Here is a 22,619-nt window from a genome sequence, read left to right as displayed (position 1 = left end):
AATATAATACAAACTCATACTACGAGCCTTACAATCAGTTTATTTATTCGTCATGACACGTCATTGGATGAACAAAGATTCTGGCAAATTGAAGAAATCACCTCACCTCCGTGGTCGCAGGAAGAAAAACTTTGCGAATAACATTTTAAAGAAAATACAACGCGATATAAACGGATGTTTTATTGCAAGACTACCCTTTTGTCAAGATCCATTTTCTTTAATCTAAATCAATGGCGATGGCCAGGTTACAATTTCTAGAAAGGAAACTGAAACAAGATTACCATCAATTCCTAAAGAAATACGAAATTCTAGGTCATATGCAAGTCGCCGAACCAACTAAGGAAAACCAGACCGTATATTACTTATCTCATCATGCGGTATTTAAGAAAGCTAGCACTTCAACAAAGACACGAGTTGCCTTCGATGCTTCTTGTAAGTCAAGCAATAACATATCATTAAATAACATTCTTCGAGTCGGCCCAGTACAAGATCTGTGCTCGATTATGCTTCGATTTCGAACACATAAAATTGCCTTTATTGTAGATTTCAATAAAATGTAGACAGATACGGATCCTCGGGATCATAATTTTCAGCGCATACTGTGGAAATAAAATACTGATAAATTAGTTCGTGGATACCAGCTAACCACGGTTACATGTGGTACATCATCGGCGCCATTTCTGGCAACAAGATGCCTACAGCAACTTGCAATTGAATTATCCCATCGATACCCAGATGGAGCTTTTCTTTCTTTTTCCTGTTTAGCCTCCGGTAACTACCGTTTAGATAATTCTTCAGAGGATGAATGAGGATGATATATATGAGTGTAGTCTTGTACATTCTCAGTTCGACCGTACCTGAGATGTGTGGTTAATTGAAACCCAACCACCAAAGAACACCGGTATCCACGATCTAGTATTCAAATCCATGTAAAAATATCTGGCTTTACTAGGACTTGAACGCTGTAACTCTCGACTTCCAACCCAGATGGAGCTGAAATCCTTGTACGTTACTTTTACGTCGATTATTGTATTTCTGGCGCAGAAACCGTGGATCCAGCCATAAGGCTGCAACATTATGTCCAGGAACTATTAAGTGCTGGTGGATTCCCACTTCGTATGTGATCAACAAATAATAAGGAACTCTTAGAAGTAATCCCAATGGAATTGAGAGAAACGCTGCATTCATTAAACATTGGTGGCAGCGATACAGTTAAAACACTTGGATTGCTGTGGCTATCAACCAGTGATCAACTTCAATCTGTCTGTGGAATTGGCACTAAAGATAAATATTTTCAAGCGAGATCCACTAAAAGAAACTTCTTAGCTATTATCGCATCAATTTTTGACCCTCTGGGACTGCTAGCTCCAGTTGTAAAATATTTATGCAGCGAATTTGGCAAGAAAACCTTGGATGGGATAATCCCTTACCTGAACTCTTAGAGCAATCATGGAAAAATATTCATCAGCGTCTATCCTCCGTGAACAAAATCAAAATCGACAGGCTAGTCGACAAATAATAACAAATGTTGTAACTTATAATTACACGGATTTTCGAACGCCTCTGAAAGGGCATATGGTGCTTCTTTACATATACGTTCCACAGACAATGACGGAAACGTTACAGTCAAACTATTATGTGTAAAATCGTAGGTAGCTGCTCTGAAACTAATATCACTTTCGAGGTTAGAACTGTGCGGAGCTGTATTACTTTCGCGATTGACATCAAAAATTCTTGATGTCATTAATCTCACCTTTGATCGAATCTACCTATGGGCATATTCAAATATCGCTTGGTTAAATAAATGTCCTTCGTCATGGAAAACGTTTGTAGCAAATAGGGTAAACGAAATTCAAGATAAATACTCATGTAGAGAACTGGAATCGCGTACCCTCGAAATGTAATCCAGCCGATTTATCAAGAGTTCTTGATGCTGAAGATCTTATCAATAGTTTGCTTTGGTGGAATTTTGAATGAGAACATGATTGATGTCATCTATATCTTGAACAGAAGGCCTACATTTCATGATAGTGTTTTTGTCGAAAAATGAAATAAAAGATGTCTGTTTATGGTTGGTAAGGTATGATTTAAATCAGCTGTAAGCAACTCCCTTCGACATCGAGTAATAACCGACTTTTTTCATTTGTAAGATGTGTATAAATTAGTTTTTGTTACCTGCAGATTAGCGCAACGACTATTTTGGGATACATTATATAAACTACTGTTCGGAATGAAATATTTGTTTATTTTATAATTTATTTCCTTTTTTGAATATTTTTTCTGGTTTGAATTTGACTGTACTGAAATTGAACATTTGTCAACTTTTTTTTTAAACTTTATGTCGACAAACCACAGCCTATTTGTTTTACCGATATTTGACGACTTCACAAATAAAAATTACTGTTATGTAAAATTAATTTACTTCAACCATACTTAATATAACTCATAAAATAATTCTGCCATATATTATATGCTACTAATTAATATATTCATAAATTTTCGTCCGTCACAACAAAATTCCTCATTGTTGCAAGTGAATGGTACTCTCAACATTATAACCATCGATGTAATGTCAAAAGTAAAAGTGTATCGATAGCCATAATCGATAACATTACTAAATTAGACCTGCATTCGTATTCGTAGTCGAGCTCAGCTGGGGCAACGTTAGAGGAACGAGGGGATGAGCGTTGTTTTTATGTTTGCACAGTTTTGAACAAAATGATGTGATACTATTATTATGCATGCCACGATAAAATTAAGTGTGTGCCTTTCATACTGCTAAATTATCCTTGTTCATGATTTATTTGGCAATTAATAAAATTACATGGATATCATGGACTATTTATTAAGGCGTATATTATGGTAATTATGCAACGATATACCACCACTAATTTAATTGATGTATTGGTTACATACTTCTCTGTTTAAATTTTATTGTATCATTGAAACTAGTATGCTGAATTTACGTAATTTGTTCTAAGATTTGTGACAAACTTAAGTTACTCTATTCCTTTTAGGTTATCCGAATTCTTTAAATGATTGTGACAAATTAGTGTTTACAAATAATTATTTGTTTGTTGTAATTGGAAAACAATTTCAGCCTTTCATCCTGGAGTGTCAATGTTATCTTTCAGAAATTTCTTCGGGCTTTAAATCTCAAGGTAATAACTATTTAAAAATTAATGTAATCATAACAAATTTATCTTAAAAATTGAGTGATATCATTTATGTAAAATGATTTACATGTTCTATGTTTGTTAGTTGCATGCTTTGTTTAATAATCTTAATCAGTTTTTTGTTTATTAGATTTTTGGCAATTACTGATGTATATAGGATGAAACTGTTCACTGTTTAGTATTTTTCCAAGTTTTGAAGGAAAGAAATTTAGATTTAAAAGCAGCAGAAAATAAGTTATCAGTGATATTACATCCTGTAGTACTGAATGAATACATTTATCTATAATATCCTTCCTGATATGGATATAGATCTTTGATTTGGTAATGCGTAAAAAATGTAAAAATATCAAAATTAATTCAAATATCAGTAAAATAAATTATATTCTTTAGTATAGTATTAAGGTCAAGAGATCATTTGATTCATCAAGTCCTTTTGAGTGCCTTTTAACAATCCTTTTGAATTAGATTAGGGTGTATTTTATGAAGCCATCATTTAGGCCTACATACTGTGATACATTGAGATTTCACTGTTCTGTTTGGTAACAGAAGTAGAGTTATTTCATGGACTGAGTAAAGTTCTTATTAAAGTTACATAGCAAAACAAGCTTTGTGTTTTAACCCCCTCCAGACACGATAAAATGTTGATGTGTAATGCATTATGATATCACCTATCATGATGTATATATTCTGCTTTACATGTTATACTGCATGTATATGAACATCATTTAGGCCTAGTAACGATTAAAAAATTATAATTTTGTTGCTTTTAAAAAGAAAATGTAGGGCAGTGGAAAAATTCTGACTTCAGATCATTCTCAGCAGTAAGGCAGATTTAATTTTCATCTATCAAATCTTAAGAAACAAAAATTATGTTTTAGTGAAATGTTTAGTTATTTTTGTTGATTATTATTTTCGTATTCAGCTGTTTAGATCAATTTTCAATATTAATTCTATCTTCAGTTAATGACTTTGTGTTATTTTTTATGTTCATTTTCATATTTTTTGTATGTGTTGAATTATTATTAGTTTGAAGTAAGTTTTTGTATATAATTTACCAACTTTGACCACTAGTATTAACTACTAGATAGCAACTGCATATGATAATAATTAATTGTCTTGCTCATGTCACTTTGGCCATACCAACATCTGTTCAAACTCTGTAATAGTGAGAGTTGCTTTTTCCGAAATTAATGCTTACTGTATGGAAAGTTCTTGTGGTAAACAAAATGAAGAGGTCATTTTTAGGGTTGCATTAATTAGATTGCATTTTGGTTGGTTTGGCAAAGTAATATTTAACAGTTTATATGACTCTGTGTAGAAGATGTACACCACTCTTCTTCAAACTTTCCATTAAGTTCTGGCATGGGACTTGTTCTTGAAAACTGCTGTGCCATTGTAGGTGTGCCTCATATCTAACACTGGGAGATTTCAATTTTCATATGATTATAACAAACCGTTACAAAAATGAGTTTCTCATTGCTCTCATATCAATATACTTCTAATGGTTGCATATATTCTTTGCTAGTTGTAGTACAGTTTATGATGCAAACTATAATTTAATCTGTCATGTTTTCATATGTAAGTAGAAATCTACCTAATTTTAATTATGAAAAAGTAGTAAAACGTATACTGTCTAATAAGATTTCCTTGAGTCATTAGATTTAGTGATTCACAATTCTATTTCATTCAGATGAATTTCGAAAGTCGCCTGAATATAACGACTATAATAATCACTGCCTTTACAAAAATTGTAATAGTGCAACAATACTGCACTATCTGAATAAAATTTTAACGTTTTGAAAAATATTCTATTGCTTTTTTTGAGAAGTGTGAAAATATGACTAGAAACTATTTATATTCAGAGAATTGTGATTTAACTTGTTTACTTAAAATCTTGTTGATATCATTACTCATTATTGTTATATTAATGTTGATGATCATTAAGTGTAGATGTAGGGATTGTCTGTCACTGTAGTTAGGTGTTCTGATTTGACTTTTCAAGCGAGCATTCTACACTGAAGGTGTATCCTCTTTATTGTTATAACACAATCTGAGCGGTTAATGAGGTGTAATGTATAATATTTCAAAATGGAGTTCTAGAAAGATAATATTCAGATTTTCAATAAAAAATCTTTTTTCTAGTGAGTGGATATGGAAAGGAGCAAAAGATTCAGAAGGCCTCACTAATGGGTGTTTAACTATTTTACTGACTATTGGATTGTTATGACTCGGTTATAATGATGTGTGCTTAAAATAATATTAAAGGTTTTACTCTACTGTACTCATAATTTCTTACCCTTATAAATTTAAATAAAAGGTAATAATAATTTCAGGTTCTAATCGTAAGTTGAAATATAACTATTTTATTGCTCTTCCTCTTCTTTGTAGTCTTTTTTCTAATCTGGTTTTAGATGAAAACAAAATCAGTAATTGATGACTGTGTACATGTTTCTAGGTGAAGGAAAAGTCCTCGATTAAGAAAGCCCTTGCACAATGAAGGTAAGAATGTGCTGTTAGCTATTTTTTTCTAATCTTTATTGAAATTTTTAATTATTTTATTTTATTTCTAAATTACTGTCTGCAGTCCATCCATCAGTTTAGGTGAAAATCAAGAAATAAAGTTTTAAGCCCACTCTTCATTATTAACAGGCTAATAATATTTGATGATGAAATATGTGTATGTTGATTAATCTCTATTGAATTATCTCATTATTGAATATATTATTTAAAAATGTTGCTCTTAATGCTAAAATGTACAAAAGTAACATAATTAACACTCATTTTATATCTTGTATACTGAACAATATATAATATAAATGAATCTGTGTCTGGTAATGAAATGTCGGTGGCTTGCTTTTAGTCTTGAAACAATCTTGAACAGCTAATTTCAAGTCTAACCAGATTCAGAATTAATCAAAATCCTTGCACTCTATACTTATTATCTGATAATAGTGATTTAGTTAATATTTGATCATTTACCACCTACTGAGAAAAGTGATCACTGATGTTTATTTGGGGCTGTGCAGATATTGTTGGTTGCTGAATGTAACCTTCAGCATAATTTCATTCTGGAAGATTATGATTGCTCCTCATTTTTGTTAAAATCTCTAAGTATCAAAGAATTTATTGTGCATGATTCATGAGAGGACTTGAGTTCGCCTTTATTGAAAAGATTGATGAATGTGCACCTACATATTTCCAAATCGATGAGATTTAAAATTATTAGGGTACTTACATATTAACGCCACCGCAGCTACAGCTACAGCTTTATTTAACATCTCAACTGGAATTTCCGCAATTGCTTCTCAGATCTTTGCCTTCAGTTCTTCCGTTGTAGCAGGTCTACTGTGGAACACTTTGCTTTTAAGGTGACCCCACAAAGTTTTGTATATAAAACTCATATAGTGACCGTTTTTGTATTTTAATAAATAAATTATTTACTCGATACCAAAGATATTCAGATAATTCTCAGACACCCAGTCTATCTTTTAAACCAATAATGATTAATAGAATATTTAAATTGTAATTAAATTACATCCCAAGATAATTAACACTAGTTACATTGTAATGATGATTATAAACAAATAGATTGTAAAACTAATAGGTCCTTGAAAAAAAATATTTTTACAGCATTTAAGAACATTCAAAAATAAAAGAGAGAATCTTTTTAGTTGTTAGTGATGATCTTTTGACACTTTCATAAACAGTAATAAATATAGAGAATAATCTAATAATGTGAAAAATAAATAATTAAAATTATCAGCTGGAAAATTTAGAAAAATTTTATTTATAAACATAAACCCACATTTAGTAAACATTTTTTCTTTTTTTTAAAACAGGTGTGAATGAAGAATTAACTTTTGAACATGATGATATATTAAAACTAGTATACCTGTTTAATAACCAATATTTAATTCAGTTGATTAGGATAACTATCAGTTTTTACATATAATAATAGTAATGGATTTGCCGATATAATATTATAACTGATGATGAATCCATGGATTTAAAAAAACTTTTTTTATAAATTGGTGTGTATATATATATATATATATATATAAGGGTGATTCAAAGAAACAGGAAATTTAAAATATTAAATAACATTAATGAAAAATTTTTTTTAGAAAATGAATTTTATTTCATGTAATTGTACAAATGTTGCCATTTTAGGATACATACATTTTAGTTTATTTTTTAAAGATGACATCTTGCAGGTGACCTCCTCTTCTACGTAAACACACTCACGAAGTCTCTTCGTTAAATTGTTCATGGTTTGACATAACATCTCAACTGGAATTTCCGCAATTGCTTCTCGGATCTTTGCCTTCAGTTCTTCCGTTGTAGCAGGTCTACTGTAGAACACTTTGCTTTTAAGGTGACCCCACAAAAAGTAATTGCAAGCTGAGAGATCAGGCGATCTGGGAGGACATCTAATGTCACCATTTCGTGAAATGACACGTCCAAACAATCGGCGTACAGCTGCCATCGATATTCGTGCAGTATGTGACGTTGCTCCGTCTTGTTGAAACCAGGCTGTGTTAAGAATCGGTGGAAATCTCTTTTGTTGTTCCACAACAAAGGTTTCAAGCATGGCTACGTAACGAGCCGACGTCACTGTAATCGCAAGACCGTTGTTATCCTCAAAAAAATAAGGGCCTATAACACTGTAAGATGACATAGCACACCACACGGTCACTTTCTGGCTGTGCAGCGGACGCTGGTGTAGCTGCATAGGATTTTCTTGTGCCCAGTATCTGAAATTTTGCTTGTTAACAAATCCACTGAGGTGGAAATGCGCTTCGTCTGACATCCACAGTTTGTGAACAAACTCTTCGTTATCATTTATCTTCTGAAGCATTACATTATAGAATTGTGCTCGCACAACTACATCGTTCGGTTTCAGTTCCTGGACGATCTGCAACTTGTATGGATGGAATTGCTAGTCCTTCACTAACATTCTTCGAACACCTGAACTATGCAATTGTAAAGATGCTGAGAGATGACGGATTGAACGATGTGGACTTCATGTGACAGAATCTTGTAAAGCTTGAACATTCTGTGGTGTATGGACGGTTCGCTCACGGCCTGGAAGTTTCTTTTTCATTGCCGAACCAGTTTCCTCAAAATTAGATATCCATGTTTTAATTGCATGTGCTGATGGAACATGGTCGTGCCGTCCCAGATTAAAATGACCGCGAAATTCTCTACGCGCTCCCTCCACACTGTCATTGTTTTTGTAAAATGCTTTGATAGCAAATGCACGTTGTGCACCACTCCAAGGATCCATGACAACTAAATGGCAGGTTAGGTAAGAGAGGCTGGCACCACTTATCAAGTGGTACCAATCGCCCACGGCTACCAACACAACTTTCAAAATTTCCTGTTTCTTTGAATCACTCTGTACATAGCTATATAATGATTTTTCTAAAGTCAATTCTTTTAAGAATCATATTCCTCTGTACTAGTGTATAAATTTAAAGAACTTGATCACCCTAAGTACAGAACAATAGATAAAGTATGTTATGTTACATTATTGTAATATTGGTTAGCCAGATCACACGTATATTTATTCTATGTTAACCTATTTATTTATTATTTAATTAATTTTTAATTTTAATAGTTTTATCAATTGACGTGATATTTCTATATGTAATTTTTAATATTAAATGTTAAAAAAGTAGTTAAAAATATTTAATTTTAATTTCAATCTTTATCTTTTAACTGTTGGTTTTTATAATTTTTTTCATTTTTAACAAAGTTTTTAATGTATTTTGTAAAAAAAGAAAAAGAAAAATCTTTATTATTCTTGGCAATATTTATGTGTAATATGTAATTTTGATGTGAACAATTTAAAAAAAATGGATTACAACTGAGGATGCAGAAATTCACGAAAACATTTATATATATATATATATATATATATATATATATATACACATGTGTGTGCTTGCACATGTTTGTGTGTGTGTACAACAACTACTACTACTACTAATAATAATAATAATTAATAATACTCAGTTTATCTTAATATTATAGGGAAAAAGTAATGGCAGCAGAAGGTAGCAGTGGTGTTAATCCTTCTAAGGAATGTGAAGTTAAAAAGTGTAAACGTTGGGAGAGGTTTTCAAGCTGGTGTCATTGTATTTGTGTTGTTACGTTTGATTTAGAACTGGGACAAGCATTAGAGGTAATTGTATTTTTGTTTCAGATGTGAGTTTGCATCTGTTCTCTGTTGTTATTTATTTTTTTAACTTAGTTCTGTATAAAACCTTTGTTAATATGATAAATACTATGTAATTTTTATATGATATTTTTTATTTTCTAAATATCTATTTTATACATTACATTCAAAAAGTAACTATACACTTGTAATGCACTGGCACAACAATATGTAACATCGGCATACCTTTCAGTTTGCTGAAAATGGTTCCCTTGAACATAAAGATATCTACACAATTCTTCTTGTTCTATCTCAAAGACACTCACAAGTTATACGTATGAAATGTTCTTGGTGAAATTACGAATAGCATTTTGAAGTTCCTGGAGGCTGTGGGGGTTTCCTTGATAAACATTACTTTTTGCATAATCCAGTGGGCTTAAGTACTAAGAACAAGGTGGTCACAAGTCCTTAGAAATGATTCGATCTCCAAACACCTCTTGTTTTCTTGTATGTAGCTTGCTTGTTTGTGTGGTCATGCCATGTCATGGAATCCGAACATTATTAATTTCATCCTTGGTAGCTGTCCCATGAATTGGTGAATGATTTCACAATAACAAACTGGATTTATTTTTTTTAAGAATATTAGGCTAACTACTTTTCTGGATATTGCAGTCCATACCCTAATTTTCTGGAATGTAGAGGAATTTCTTGTATGGGATGTGGGTAGTTCTGTGCATGCCCATACCTTGATAAATGGAACTATGTTTCACTGCTATATAAAACATAGTCCAAAATATTGTTAGAATTATCCGCTAAAAACTGTTGAAACATTTACAGCATTGAATTTGCGTTTTATGAACTGTGACAAATAGCACTGGTCAACCTGAGTTTTGTCTCGTGAGTATCAGTAGGTGTACTTAATGCAGTTTTATGTCTGTTTTCAAATATGTATTCAGAGTTTCTCCATCGCCCACAGTTTTGTGTTATTTTTATTTTTTTAAATATTTTAAAACATTTTCTAGTCCATTTGTTCATCGTCAAGTAAAAGCTCCTAGAGCATTGTAAATATGATGGAACCAAATGAGCGAACTCAAAGAGTAGTGTTGCTACTGTTGTGCAGGTTCAGACATTTGTAGACATGTACAAACGTGACCTGGTGTAGCACATATTCATCAGAATGATTGCCAGTTGTGAGGTAGTAGTGAACCAGTAATCACGTTATTGTGAGTACTTTGTTTGTCTGAATTATGTATTTCATATTTACAACTTTATTTCTTTTAATTAGTCGTTAGTTACAAAATGCCTAGCATTATCTTAAATCATCCCAACAATTTTTGTTTTGTGTGTGGTGAAGTGACGCTCAAGTGCCAAAGGTGAAACCTTACTTCATTAGTAAAAAAGTGTTATGAACTTAATTTTGGGTGTAAAGTTGGGGACCAAACAAGGGTCTGGGCCCCACATATCTATTGTTTATTGTGTTTTAGGCTTCTCGCTGCTTGGAAAAATGGCACATGCCACATGTCATTTGCTATCCCTATGATTTGAAGGGAACCCAACTATCACTCTTCTGACTGTTATTTCTGCTTAACAAACATCAAGGGGATTATGTCAAAATCAAAACATACAATGGTGTACCCTAACTTGCAATCTGCAATGAGACCAGTTCCACCCTGTGAATAATTGCCCATACCAAAGCCTCCAAAACATGTGACATTAGATGAAAAGAGCTCAAAGTCTGATGGAAGTAAGGAAGAAAAAGAAACAGATTCTGGTGATACAAACCGTTGAACAAAGCAGTTCATCTGAGCCTCATTTACTGACTCAAGGAAATCTCATATAAGATTTAAAATTATCCAAAAAAACAGTCTGAAATGCTTGCTTCCCGACTAAAAGGATGGAATTTTCTTCATAAGAGTACAAAGATATGCACATGTTCGTTATCGTCATTCTGAATTTAAAGAAGAAAATGGCTTAGTGTTTTGTAATGACATTTCCTCTCTTATGGAGACACTGTAATGAACAAAAAACACAGAATGGTGCTTGTTCATTGATTCCTTTAAAGTTAGTTTAAAAACTGTGCTTCTGCATAATGGCAATAAATTCCTATCAGTATCTGTAGCTTACTCTGTTAGTGTGAAAGAAATATAAGAAAACTTTAAATTTATATTGAAAAGCTTTAAGATGCAGTGTAATAGTGGAAATGGAATATTTGTGGTAATTTGAAGGTAATTGCACTTATTCTTGGTTTGGAGCTTTGCTACACAAAGTACTGTTGTTTTTTGTGTGAATGGGATGGTAGTGACAGAAAAAACCATTTCATTAGAAAAGAATGGCCTCAGTGTGAATCACTCATTTCTGAACAGAAAAATATGACACATGACTCATTGTATAATCCTAAAAATATATATCTATCTCCGTTACATATCAGACTTGGATTAATGAAGAATTTGGTCAATGCCATGGACAATACACCTGGTTTCATGTACTTAAAACAGAAGTTTCTTAAAATTAGTGATGCAAAAATTAAAGAAGGAATATTTGTGGATCCACAAATACAATCACTAATGCATGATGAAAAGTTTGAGGAACTATTAAATCCACTGGAGAAAGCAGCTTGGCAAGCATTCAAAAATGTTACTCAGAGTTTTTTTGGGAAATCGAAAGGCGGAAAATTATCGTGATATTGTCAGCAATCTTGTAACATCTTATAAAAATTTGGGTTGTAATATGTCCTTAAAAGTACATTTCCTGTACTCGCACCTAGATTTCTTCCTGGAAAATCTTGGCACAATGAACACGGGGAACACTTTCATTAGGAGTTTTCAGCTATGAAAAAGAGGTATCAAGACAAATGGAATCCTAATATGCTGGCCGATTATTGGACTCAAGCGGGGTGCTCTACATGCAAATTATAGCAGGGAATCGTCATTTCTTACTTTTTAGGTGAGTCAAATGTTTGAATATTGTGTAGATAAGAAAGTATTAAAATGTTTGAAATTATAAATGCCTGACTTGGAAATCTTACGTGATGTGGAAAAACTGATATCATTATTGAAAACAGGAGAAAAAATACTATTGGAATCACATAATTTTCTTCGTGAGACAAAAGAAAAATTCTTTTTTGTTTCCCATTGTAACCTTTGAACCACTTTCACGTTATATGGTATGTGACAACTTCTTACTAAGTGCCTTGTATGCAGTTGCAACATTGATGTTTTTCTGTAGAGCTGACATTCTCATTAACTTGTTGGGACTACATTGCTTAGCAGTTGATATGTCTTGCAGCTTTCTTTGAGTACTGGTGGTCTATCACTTCACTTGTAGTACTTTACTGATCTCATCTGCCTAAATTTCTCAATTAGCACTCTTTACACTATGTCGATTGCAAACCAGTGTACTGGGAAATCTAACACAAAACTGTTCTTTTACTGTCTGTTTACTCAGCATGCTCACAGAACATGTATTCAATGAGAAACATTCAGTGTTCTAAAGTTATCACCATTCTGAATGCACACAGAAAGATACAGTTGCAATCATTCAAAGGCGATGAAAACACAATGAACAGCAAAGAACCAGACATACCTTCTCATTCAAAGTCACCAGCCTGACTGGCTTGTGGAAGCCAACTGCATATAACACAGGATTACCAACCTTTACAGAAAACATTACTCACATTCAATCCTACAACATATAATCATGTTTATATAGATGTATAGTTACTTTTTGAATGCACTTTATAATCCATACAGATTTTATCTTGTTTAAAAGAGACATTACAGATTCATTTTGTAGAAAATATTCATTCTGAAAGGTTTATTTTTGTTAAATCTGTTTTTAAGCTGATCTTTTTTAGGGGTTTCTTGTGTTGGGGAATGTTTGTGAAATTTTATGCCAACTGAAATTTGCTGAGCCTGACTGGAATTAAAGCCCAGAATCTTCTGGATGGAAGGTGTACATTATCGTAGAGTTGGAATTAAAGTTGCAAGAAATGGTTTGACCTAAAGGACATCAAAAGGTTCATATTATTTAGAGATTAACCAGTTTGATCTTGGTCAGCATAGACTGAAGTAGTGGAATATAACTACATTGTGTATGATAGAACAGTGATTCTCAACCTGTTTAGCTTCACGACCCCCAAAAAAGTAAAAAAAATATATAATGAATATTTTGCAACCTCTCAACCCCAACTAAATGAAAACTGTTAAAACTAGCTGCGTTGATAGTTACAGGTATCAACATGCATGTATGAAGTATACAAACATGAGCAATTTACAGATTCAACTTGATGTTTATGTGTTCCTTGTAATTTGGTCTGCTTGCATTATATTTGCTGTGAGAGCATCATGTTTGAACATGTATATGATACATTTCAACACGTTGTACCCTCAGCAGTATAAAAGAGGTGTAAGGGATTGCAGAATGTCAGTTTAGTTTCAAATGCAAAGCATGCATCTGGTGTCTTTAGTGAACTTTTTAAAAGTGTAGTTTCATTGAAAATAATAATAATTGAGGTTTCAGTTTTTTAGTGTGTGGTCAAATGGTGTAAACTTTTTTTTTTTTGATTAGATTGTTTTGTGAAATTAATAAATTTGTGAAAAAATGAAGTGAACGATCTTCATCCAGTGAATCAATTGGTTAAAAGCCAAGGTTTTACAATGACATGTTTTGTACAAACTATGGGTTTACCTCATTGGATGGAAAGCCACACAGTGCATTGTTTGTTTCTAATCCTCTCTGATGAAAACATGAAGTCATCAGAATTAATTCAACACTTAGAAACTAAATATCCAAATCATAAAAGCTAACCCTTGGAGTTTTTCAAAAGAAAATTACATACTTTGAGAAATCAACAGTCTTCTATTTGTAAATCAAGCGATACTGTTAAACATACACTTGAAGCATTTTATCTCATAGCATTAAGAGTAGCTAAGATGTTCACAACCCGTACAATTGCAAAAAACTTCATGTTGCCTGTTGCATGGACAGTATATTGCATTTCAGTATTTTGCGTGGAAGAAGAAAAAAAAAAGAAAAAATTCTGCTTTTTAACGACATAGTATCAAGGTGAATCAATAACATGATTGCTGATGTTCACAATCAGATAATTCAGCTGGTGAGCTGAAGTGAATTTTTTAGTATTCAATTTGATGAATCAACACATGTAGCAAACATTTCTTAGTTCTTATGTTTGTGAGATATGAATGCGATGGGAGAGATATGTTGTTTTGCAAATCAGTACCTGGTCATGCAATAGGATAATGTATTTTTAATGTTTTTTTTTTTTTTTTATAAAACTACTAAAAACTATAACATAGATTGGATAACATCTATTGCAGTATGTAGTGATGGTGCAAAGGTGATAACAGGAAAGAACAGTGGATTTCTGTAAAAAATTAAACGATTGTCTTATACCAAGGGAGGAATTGGATGCACTGCTTCCTTCATAGACATTCTCTTGCCACAAAAAATATACCAGAAAATCTAAGAAAAATTCCTTGAAAATCTGTAAAAATGGTTAATTTTAGTAAAAGTCAAACTTTCAGGGGAGAAAGTGTTAACCCATTTATTGGAATTGCAAGATGAATTATTAATATTTTTCCATGATAAACAAACACCTTCTCAATGTTTTTATAGAATAATAAGTATATGTTGCTGTTGGCTTACTTAGCTTATGTTTTTTTGCATTTAACAACTTAAATATGAATTTACAAGGACATGACAAAAACATTTATCAATGACAAAACATTTATTAATGACAGACTAAGTTCATGCTTTTATTAAAATGCTTGATATCTGGATTATTTGCATTCAAAGCAAACATTTTTGTTTCCACTCACTTCCAATTTTATTGAGAAAAATTTAGATGAAGAAGACACTATTATTCGCCGCAGTTAGAAAAGCATGAAGATGCATATGCATGAGCTAAAAATTCTGGTGGCGGAGTATTTCCTGGAAGATAAAAATGATTTCTCAAAGAGGTGGGTACTGAATCCATTTAGTGAAAATGTTGTTACAACAGCTTAGTTACCAGTTGAGATTCACGACCAGCTCATCAAAATACCTGCTGGTAAAACATTACAATTACAATTCACATCTAACAATTAAGATACTTTTTGGGACTTGCTCATCGAAGTGAATGTGGAAATTTAGTTACAGAAGCAGTGAAAATATTAATCCCTTTCACCACATCTTACCTCTGTGAAAAATATTTTTTTATCTATGGTTGTGTTAAAAATTAAATATAGGAATCGTCTTGTATCACTTGAAAACAATTTACTTTTATGCGTTTCTAACATAGATCCACGTATGGAGAAACTTTTAAATGAAAAACAAATGCAGCCATCTCATTAATTTATTTTCTTTACTTGTGTAATTATAAGTGTTAGTAAAACGTTTATAATAAATGATTTTTTTCTCATAAAATGATTTCATTATTGTTTACATGTAAAGTTGTAGGCTAATTTTGCAACCCACAGGTTGAGAAATGCTGTAATAGAAAATTGCCTTCCTCTGAATTTATTTTAGTTCTGTTCACTCTGCGTGTGCTTGTTTTTAATATTTTTGTAATCTCTAAACCAGATTAAACAAAGATGTAGGTAATTATTTATTGTGTATATGTATATATATATATATATATATATATATATATATATATATATATATATATATATAGAATACTTTCAGTCTTTTTTTAAAGATAGCATTTCATTCAGGTTTGCATACCTATCTGCATTATCACTATATTTAGGTTTGGAAAAGGTTTAGTCATGTGTATATCATCACACTAAATTCTTTGTATATTTTATTCTATCTGATGTATGTATAAATACAGCTGATGTTTTTTTTTTACATTTTATAGGTCAACTGGTTTACATAATCTGACTTCATAAAGATTCAATTATGTCAGGTTCATTTGATTTGGCTCTTAAATAAATTTTCTGTTGTTTTTAATTATAAAATTTTACAAATAGATGCTTTAATCTATACCTGATTAATTAGATTCATAGATAAAAGGTTAATGGTCAGAATTATTCATTTGTAATTATAACTGTCCTCTTGATTGTTTACAACTTCAAACATTATCATGTAAAATCTACATTCAGACAAACTGTATATATGTCACTGTATAATATTTAATTAATAAAATACATTGTGTAATGAGTTTATTAATTTTAATTTTTATCAAGTAACATATTTACATTTTGTTATCCTAAAATAGTTTGATTTTAAGATTTACTACTAATTACTACTTATTCAAATATATCTTACAATAACAGATCTGATATATATCAGATCAATGATCATTCAATCAATAAAAAAATTTAAAAAATGATTTAAGGATAAAATAAGTCAGAGTCTTTAGTATTTATTCGGATCATAAACTAATCTCTTGATTATGTAATTAGCTAGACTTAGCTTAGTTTAACCCAAGTTTGGAATTCATTAACAAAAATATAGAATTGAAAAGATAGCATATGAAACATCCATGTAATTTCACACAAAAGGATGCTATATTAAATCTGTTTTTATCTTATTTAGGAATTTTACCCTCCTAATGCCCAGCTTCTTGAAGAAGATAAAACGAACATATGTTACCTTGCGTTTCCGGATTCTAATTCTGGATGTATGGGTGATACAAAGTTTCATATCAGAGTCCGTCAAGCTCCAGGGGGTCCACAGCTGGTAGAACATCATCATGTCTATAATCAGAAGTGCCCTATATTTTTGCAGGCTGATAACTCCTATTACTACGGTTTTGTTTATTTTAGACAGGTTAAGGATCATACGTTACCTCGAGGATATTTCCAAAAGGTAACACATCTTATGTATATTATTGTATGGTTTTTATGTTTGTGTGAGTGGATGTGTGTTGTTTATAGAAAGTAGTAGAAGGGGATTGGCATCAGAAAACTATCTGTGGATTACTATTGCAGTCTTGGGATTTCCCAGATTTTCACTTGATTTTACATTGTACATACTTGTTTTACAATTACTTTAATTTCATCCATTTCAATACATTTGGTTCGAAAAATGTGTGCTTATGAGGTAATTTAAGTCATCCTATCTAGCGCTACAATTTACTGCAATACCCATTACTTATATGACAGTTGATATGAGATATCACCTCTTAATTATGTATTTCAGTCTTGCAACAGTGAAAGAAAAAACTCAGAAAACGCTTGTAAAATGCTGTTAATGATTTGTAAATCAACAGCGCTTTATAATATTATTTCTGTGTACACTATAATATTTTTTTTAATTTGACTGATACAGCCTACTCAGTCTTGTATAATCTATACAGTACTATTCTATACACCTATCGAATTATTATGATTAGAAAACTAATTTAAACTTTACCTCTTGATGACCCCTACATTTTTATAGCTATTAAGGATAAGTAAAAAATATTCACTTTTTCAACAAGGTTGTCAGATCTTGAATATTGTGGTCTATATGATCACCTAGACTTGCACAGAACTATACAAACCTGACTGTGAAATAAAGCCAGTTTCTCAATAAAGAAGTTACAGTGTTCTTGTGTAAAGAAGTTACAGTTTCTCAATAACTTGAACTCATTTTTCAAAAGAAAATTAATTTTTAGTAATTTTTTTACATGTCATTTGTAATTTGTATTTATTTCTTATTTAATGTATTATAATTTGTTTTTTCTTTATTAGATTTTTTTGTTTGTTTCAGAGTGTTATAGTATTATCTCGTTTACCATTTGTAAATCTTTTCTCAGAAGTTTGTGGTCTCATTGCTCCTGAGTTCTTTGATAATGGTTTCAGTAGTATAGAAGCTGCGTGCCATGAGATTGATCAGTGGCCATTACCTATGCCCGGTGACATAGTCAATCTTCCTCTCCTTGGAACAGTTATACAGGTTAAGTGCATATTTTTAATTAGGATTGAATTTACTATTTAAATTTGACATAAATAGGATGCAATCATAAATAAATAAAGGAGTTAATGAGTGGAATGAATGAACTTTATATTGATCGATAGTTAAAAATAAATTATATTATTGAAAATAGATATTAATTGTTTAAATACAAGCACATAAAATAATGTACATTAAATGTATAAAAATTATTACAAAATAATTCACAGTTCAGAAGCTGCTGTTGAAAATTATTTTGAGCACATGTTTATGTACGCGTTGAAAAAGATGCAGATAAATCGTGTTTATTTATTTTTTTAATTTAATTAGTTCTATGCAAAAACTGATTGGAAAAGTAGTATTGTTTCCAAAATAGAAGATTTTTTTAATTGTATTTTAAATAAAATGGTGGGAAGATTTTTCAAATGCTTCGGCAGTTTATTAAAAATGCCAATGGAAGCAAAATGAGGCCCTTTCTTGTAAGCCGAAGTAGAAGCTTAGTTATACGAAAACAGTTCTGTTGTCTGTTTCGGTAAAATTGGATATTGTTATCTTTTAAGAATAAGTTTTCTTTCTTTTTAGCAAAGAATAACACAATTTTGCGTATATTTTTTTGGATGATTAATTTGCCATATAAGCTTGAAGCTTGTATTATACCAGATGTATTAAGAATATCAAATCATGTTACACTTTAGTAAACACTGACCTCTGAACTCATAATAAAGTATAGGCTTAGTAAAAAATACTACTAAACTTAAATCGGATATGAAGGACAACCTTAATTTCAGATTATGATGATAGGTAATTGTAATAAAAAGAGCACATTTGTATGTACCAGTAACAGATGATAATTATCTGTCTGTTTTTTGTGTATACAGTGTTTTAAAAACTCATTCCAAATACTCATATAATTAGTTGTCTGTAGCTCTTGTGGCTTTATTATATTTGCTGTTGGAAAGCAATTCAGTTATTATCTCGGTCAGTGTAGATTAAATTTTCATTATTATGATGAATACAATGATTGAAGAAGAAAGAAAGAACCTGGTGCAATGATATATTTTTGGGAACAAGTATTAGGAAGAACTAGAATACATGCTGGAGAAATTCAATAATGCCCTAGAGTACATCGGTGAGAAATTAATTGTAAGCGAGTACAAAACAATACATGTGTATGATCTGCAGTGAAAATTCCCTAAACTTAAAATTGAAGGAAGTACTTGCTTGTAGTTAGATTATTCTGCTATTGATTAGTGCTATGATTTTTTAATTGATGAGATGATCTGAATCCAGAAGAGAACCATGGAAGTTACATGTAGTATATTTTATTACATTTGCTGCCAAAATTATCTATCTATTTTACTCTGAAATATTTTTTTTAACAAATATGAAAAATCAAGTATTTTAATAAAACTATTAAAAAAATATTCTCCTATTAGAAGACTCAAAAATTCATGTTAAAAAGATTGTCACAGTATTACATGAAATATTACAAATAAAAAGTTAAAAATTAGATCATTGACTTGATCTAAATATAATGTACACAGTACATATAGTTTAATTTGCATATAGTATATACAGCAGTAAATATTAAAACCTAATATGAGCTGCAGGCTTGTTACCTATAACCTGTTACTTATAAACCTGCTCAGTAAAGTGAATAATCTACCAAAAACCTTTAGGATTTTATTTTTATAGAACTGTTTGATGGGTTTTTGTTGTAGCTTTAATCTTTCTTTTGGCAGGAGTTATGGTAATGCTTAGGTACTTCGTGATAAATTTCTTGTGAATAATTTTTTAAGCTAAATGTACAATCATTAAATTTGTGTTATTGGAAGTGGAGTTTATAAACATAAAAAATATATGACTTCCTGACTGTTCCATCGTTAGGTTATATGAAAAGGGGTAGTATACCAGGTGTGTAAATATGAAACCAGAATTTGTCCATAGGTTGGCCCTAGCTGTTAATGTAGTTACCGTCAAACCACATCATTGGTGCCAATTTCTTTCTTTAACAGCTGACAAAGATTTTCAACTCACAACAGTACAAATCTCATACAACAGCATAATTTTAATTAGCTGAACATGTCAAATTTTGTATCTACAAACTACGAATTGCGGACAGCATTGATTTTCTGTTATCATTTAAAGAAAACTGCTGCAGAATCGCATCGAATGCTTCTTGAAGCTTACAGTGAGCATGCTCTTGGTAATCACAGTGCTTTGAGTTGTTTAAAAAATTCAAAAGTGGTGATTTTGATGTGAGAAATGAAGAATATGGAAGCCACCAAAGAATTTTGAAGACAGCGAATTGCAAAGAATGTTGGATGAGGTTGACACTCAAATGCAACAAAAATTTGCAGATCAATTAAATGTAACATGAGAAGCCATCTCAATATGTTTGAAAGCCATGGGAAAGATCCAGAAGATGGGAAAATGGGTTCCACATAAACTGAATGAAAGACAGCAAGAAAACCGAAAAACCACTTGTGAATGCTGCTCGCCAGGTACAAAAGAAAGTCATTTCTCCATCAAATTGTGACAGGTGATGAAAATTGGATATATTTCAAGAATCCTAAGTGTAAAAGATCATGGATAACTCCAGGCAAACCATTGACTTTGATTTCAAGTCAAAATCGTTATTGAAAGAAGACAATGCTCTGTGTTTGGTGTTTATAAAGAACATCAGTTGTTATTAACAGGTGCATAAATATGAAACCAGAATTTTTCTATACAAAATACATGTTTATTGTATAAAAATGATGCAAAATATTACCCAGCGCTAGCTATACATTTTTCCCATCTGCCTGACAATTTATGAATGCCACGCCAAAAAAACTGTTGCTCTTTTGAGGCAAACCAGTCATCAAGCCATCTGATCAAAAGGGTGTGATTTATTATGAGCTGCTAAAATCTGGCAAAACTGTTAGTACTGAATGCTACCAACAACAAATGAAGATTTAAATCAAGCATTGCGTGAAAAACAACCAGAATATCAAAAAAGGCAACAAAATGATTTTGGTTCATGATAACGCACCATCACACACAGAAGAACCAGTCAAGAAAATGATTAAGGCGTTGGGAAATACTTACACATGCAGCTTACTCACCAGACTTGGCTCTGTCTGACTTCTATTTATTTGCATTGATGGGACACGCACTTGCTGAGTAGTGCTTCACTTCTTTTGAAAATATATGAAAATGGCTTGATGACTGATTTGCCTCAAAAGAGCTACAGTTTTTTTGGCATGGCATTCATAAATTGTCAGAGAGATGAGAAAAATGGGTAGCTGACAATATTTTGAATAAAATATTTAGTATTATTTTCATACAATAAACGTGTATTTTGTATACAAAAATTCTGGTTTCGTATTTACACACCTGGTAATACCAACTGATGTTTTTTTATCAAAATCCTTCATGCTCTTACTAATTCCACAATCATACTCAGGTTGCTCCTTGCACCTTCATCAGATGACTGCAATAAGGAAATCCTATTACCATAATTTGTAAAGATAACAGAGGTATTAACATACTAGGCGATCTACCATTGCAGTTAGTTACTTAGTTGTTAGATGGTGCCACTAAAACACTATTGAAATAAGAAAATAAATAGTTATAGTCATAATCTAACCAAACTTAATCTACGCTTGCTTCACTCGCTAAACTTGACTAGCAAGCAAAGTGAGTGTAGGTTAAGTTTGGTTAGATTATCTATCTAATTTTATTTATTTATTTCTTATTTGAATATAGCATTTCATTTGAGCCATCTAAGAACTAACTAACTACAGCGGTAGATCGCCTACTATATTAATACTGATAACAGATTCATCTATTCTTTGTTTCATTTTGTGTTATTGTTGCATCCTGGAGCTTGAAAATTATAAATAGAATTCTGGAATAATTTTCTGTTTGGGGAGATAAATGTGAAGTAAAGATTTGTAATAACTGATTGTAATTTATTTTCTCTTCTTGCACATTGTGCCACCAAAAGTAGCTCTAAACACAAGGCTGTCACTGCCTCACCAAAAGAAGGTACAATATATATGCACTGTCATAGAGGATACATGACTATATATAAAATGTAATACTTAATAAAAACTGTATTGAAGACCAGATAAAAAATTATAAATGAGCTGTAACTAGAAAATCTTTACTGAAATCCCTTAGCAGTATCATCTATTAACTCCTTAGTGGAGTAATGCAATTAATGAAAATTTTTTTTAGTATACTTGAAACAAGCACTTTAGTACTTTCTGGAAACAGGTTACAGAATTCATTATCACAGTATATTGTGAATTCTTCTCTTACGTGCTTAAATACTGTTTAGGAATTTATAAAATTTACGTTTTGGTATTTCACACATAGTTAATAGTGAATGTTTCTTTTGATCTTGGTACTATTGT

At 31.5% G+C, this 22,619-nt stretch overlaps 1 protein-coding gene across 4 annotated transcripts in view; it reads left to right on the top strand.

Annotated features, from left to right (window-relative positions):
* The first annotated feature begins 2,632 nt into the window (after positions 1-2,632).
* The window catches only part of LOC142323460 (protein DENND6B), a 43,246-nt gene continuing 23,259 nt past the window's right edge, over positions 2,633-22,619 (top strand). Inside the window, exons 1-6 of one of the 4 annotated variants that reach the window (XM_075363103.1) lie at positions 2,633-2,862; positions 3,018-3,161; positions 5,632-5,675; positions 9,213-9,363; positions 16,876-17,148; positions 18,034-18,219. In XM_075363103.1, the coding sequence (XP_075219218.1) occupies positions 9,223-9,363; positions 16,876-17,148; positions 18,034-18,219 (600 nt within the window). In that variant the 5' untranslated portion in view covers positions 2,633-2,862; positions 3,018-3,161; positions 5,632-5,675; positions 9,213-9,222. Of the gene's footprint in view, positions 3,162-5,631; positions 5,676-9,212; positions 9,364-16,875; positions 17,149-18,033; positions 18,220-22,619 lie in introns of all 4 variants that reach the window. The other 3 variants (XM_075363104.1, XM_075363102.1, XM_075363105.1) reach the window with 3 other exon arrangements.

The sequence above is a fragment of the Lycorma delicatula genome, chromosome 4 (genome assembly GCF_047948215.1).
Source record: "Lycorma delicatula isolate Av1 chromosome 4, ASM4794821v1, whole genome shotgun sequence".
Lineage (NCBI taxonomy): Eukaryota > Metazoa > Arthropoda > Insecta > Hemiptera > Fulgoridae > Lycorma > Lycorma delicatula.
This window is presented reverse-complemented; position numbering and strand designations above follow the sequence as displayed.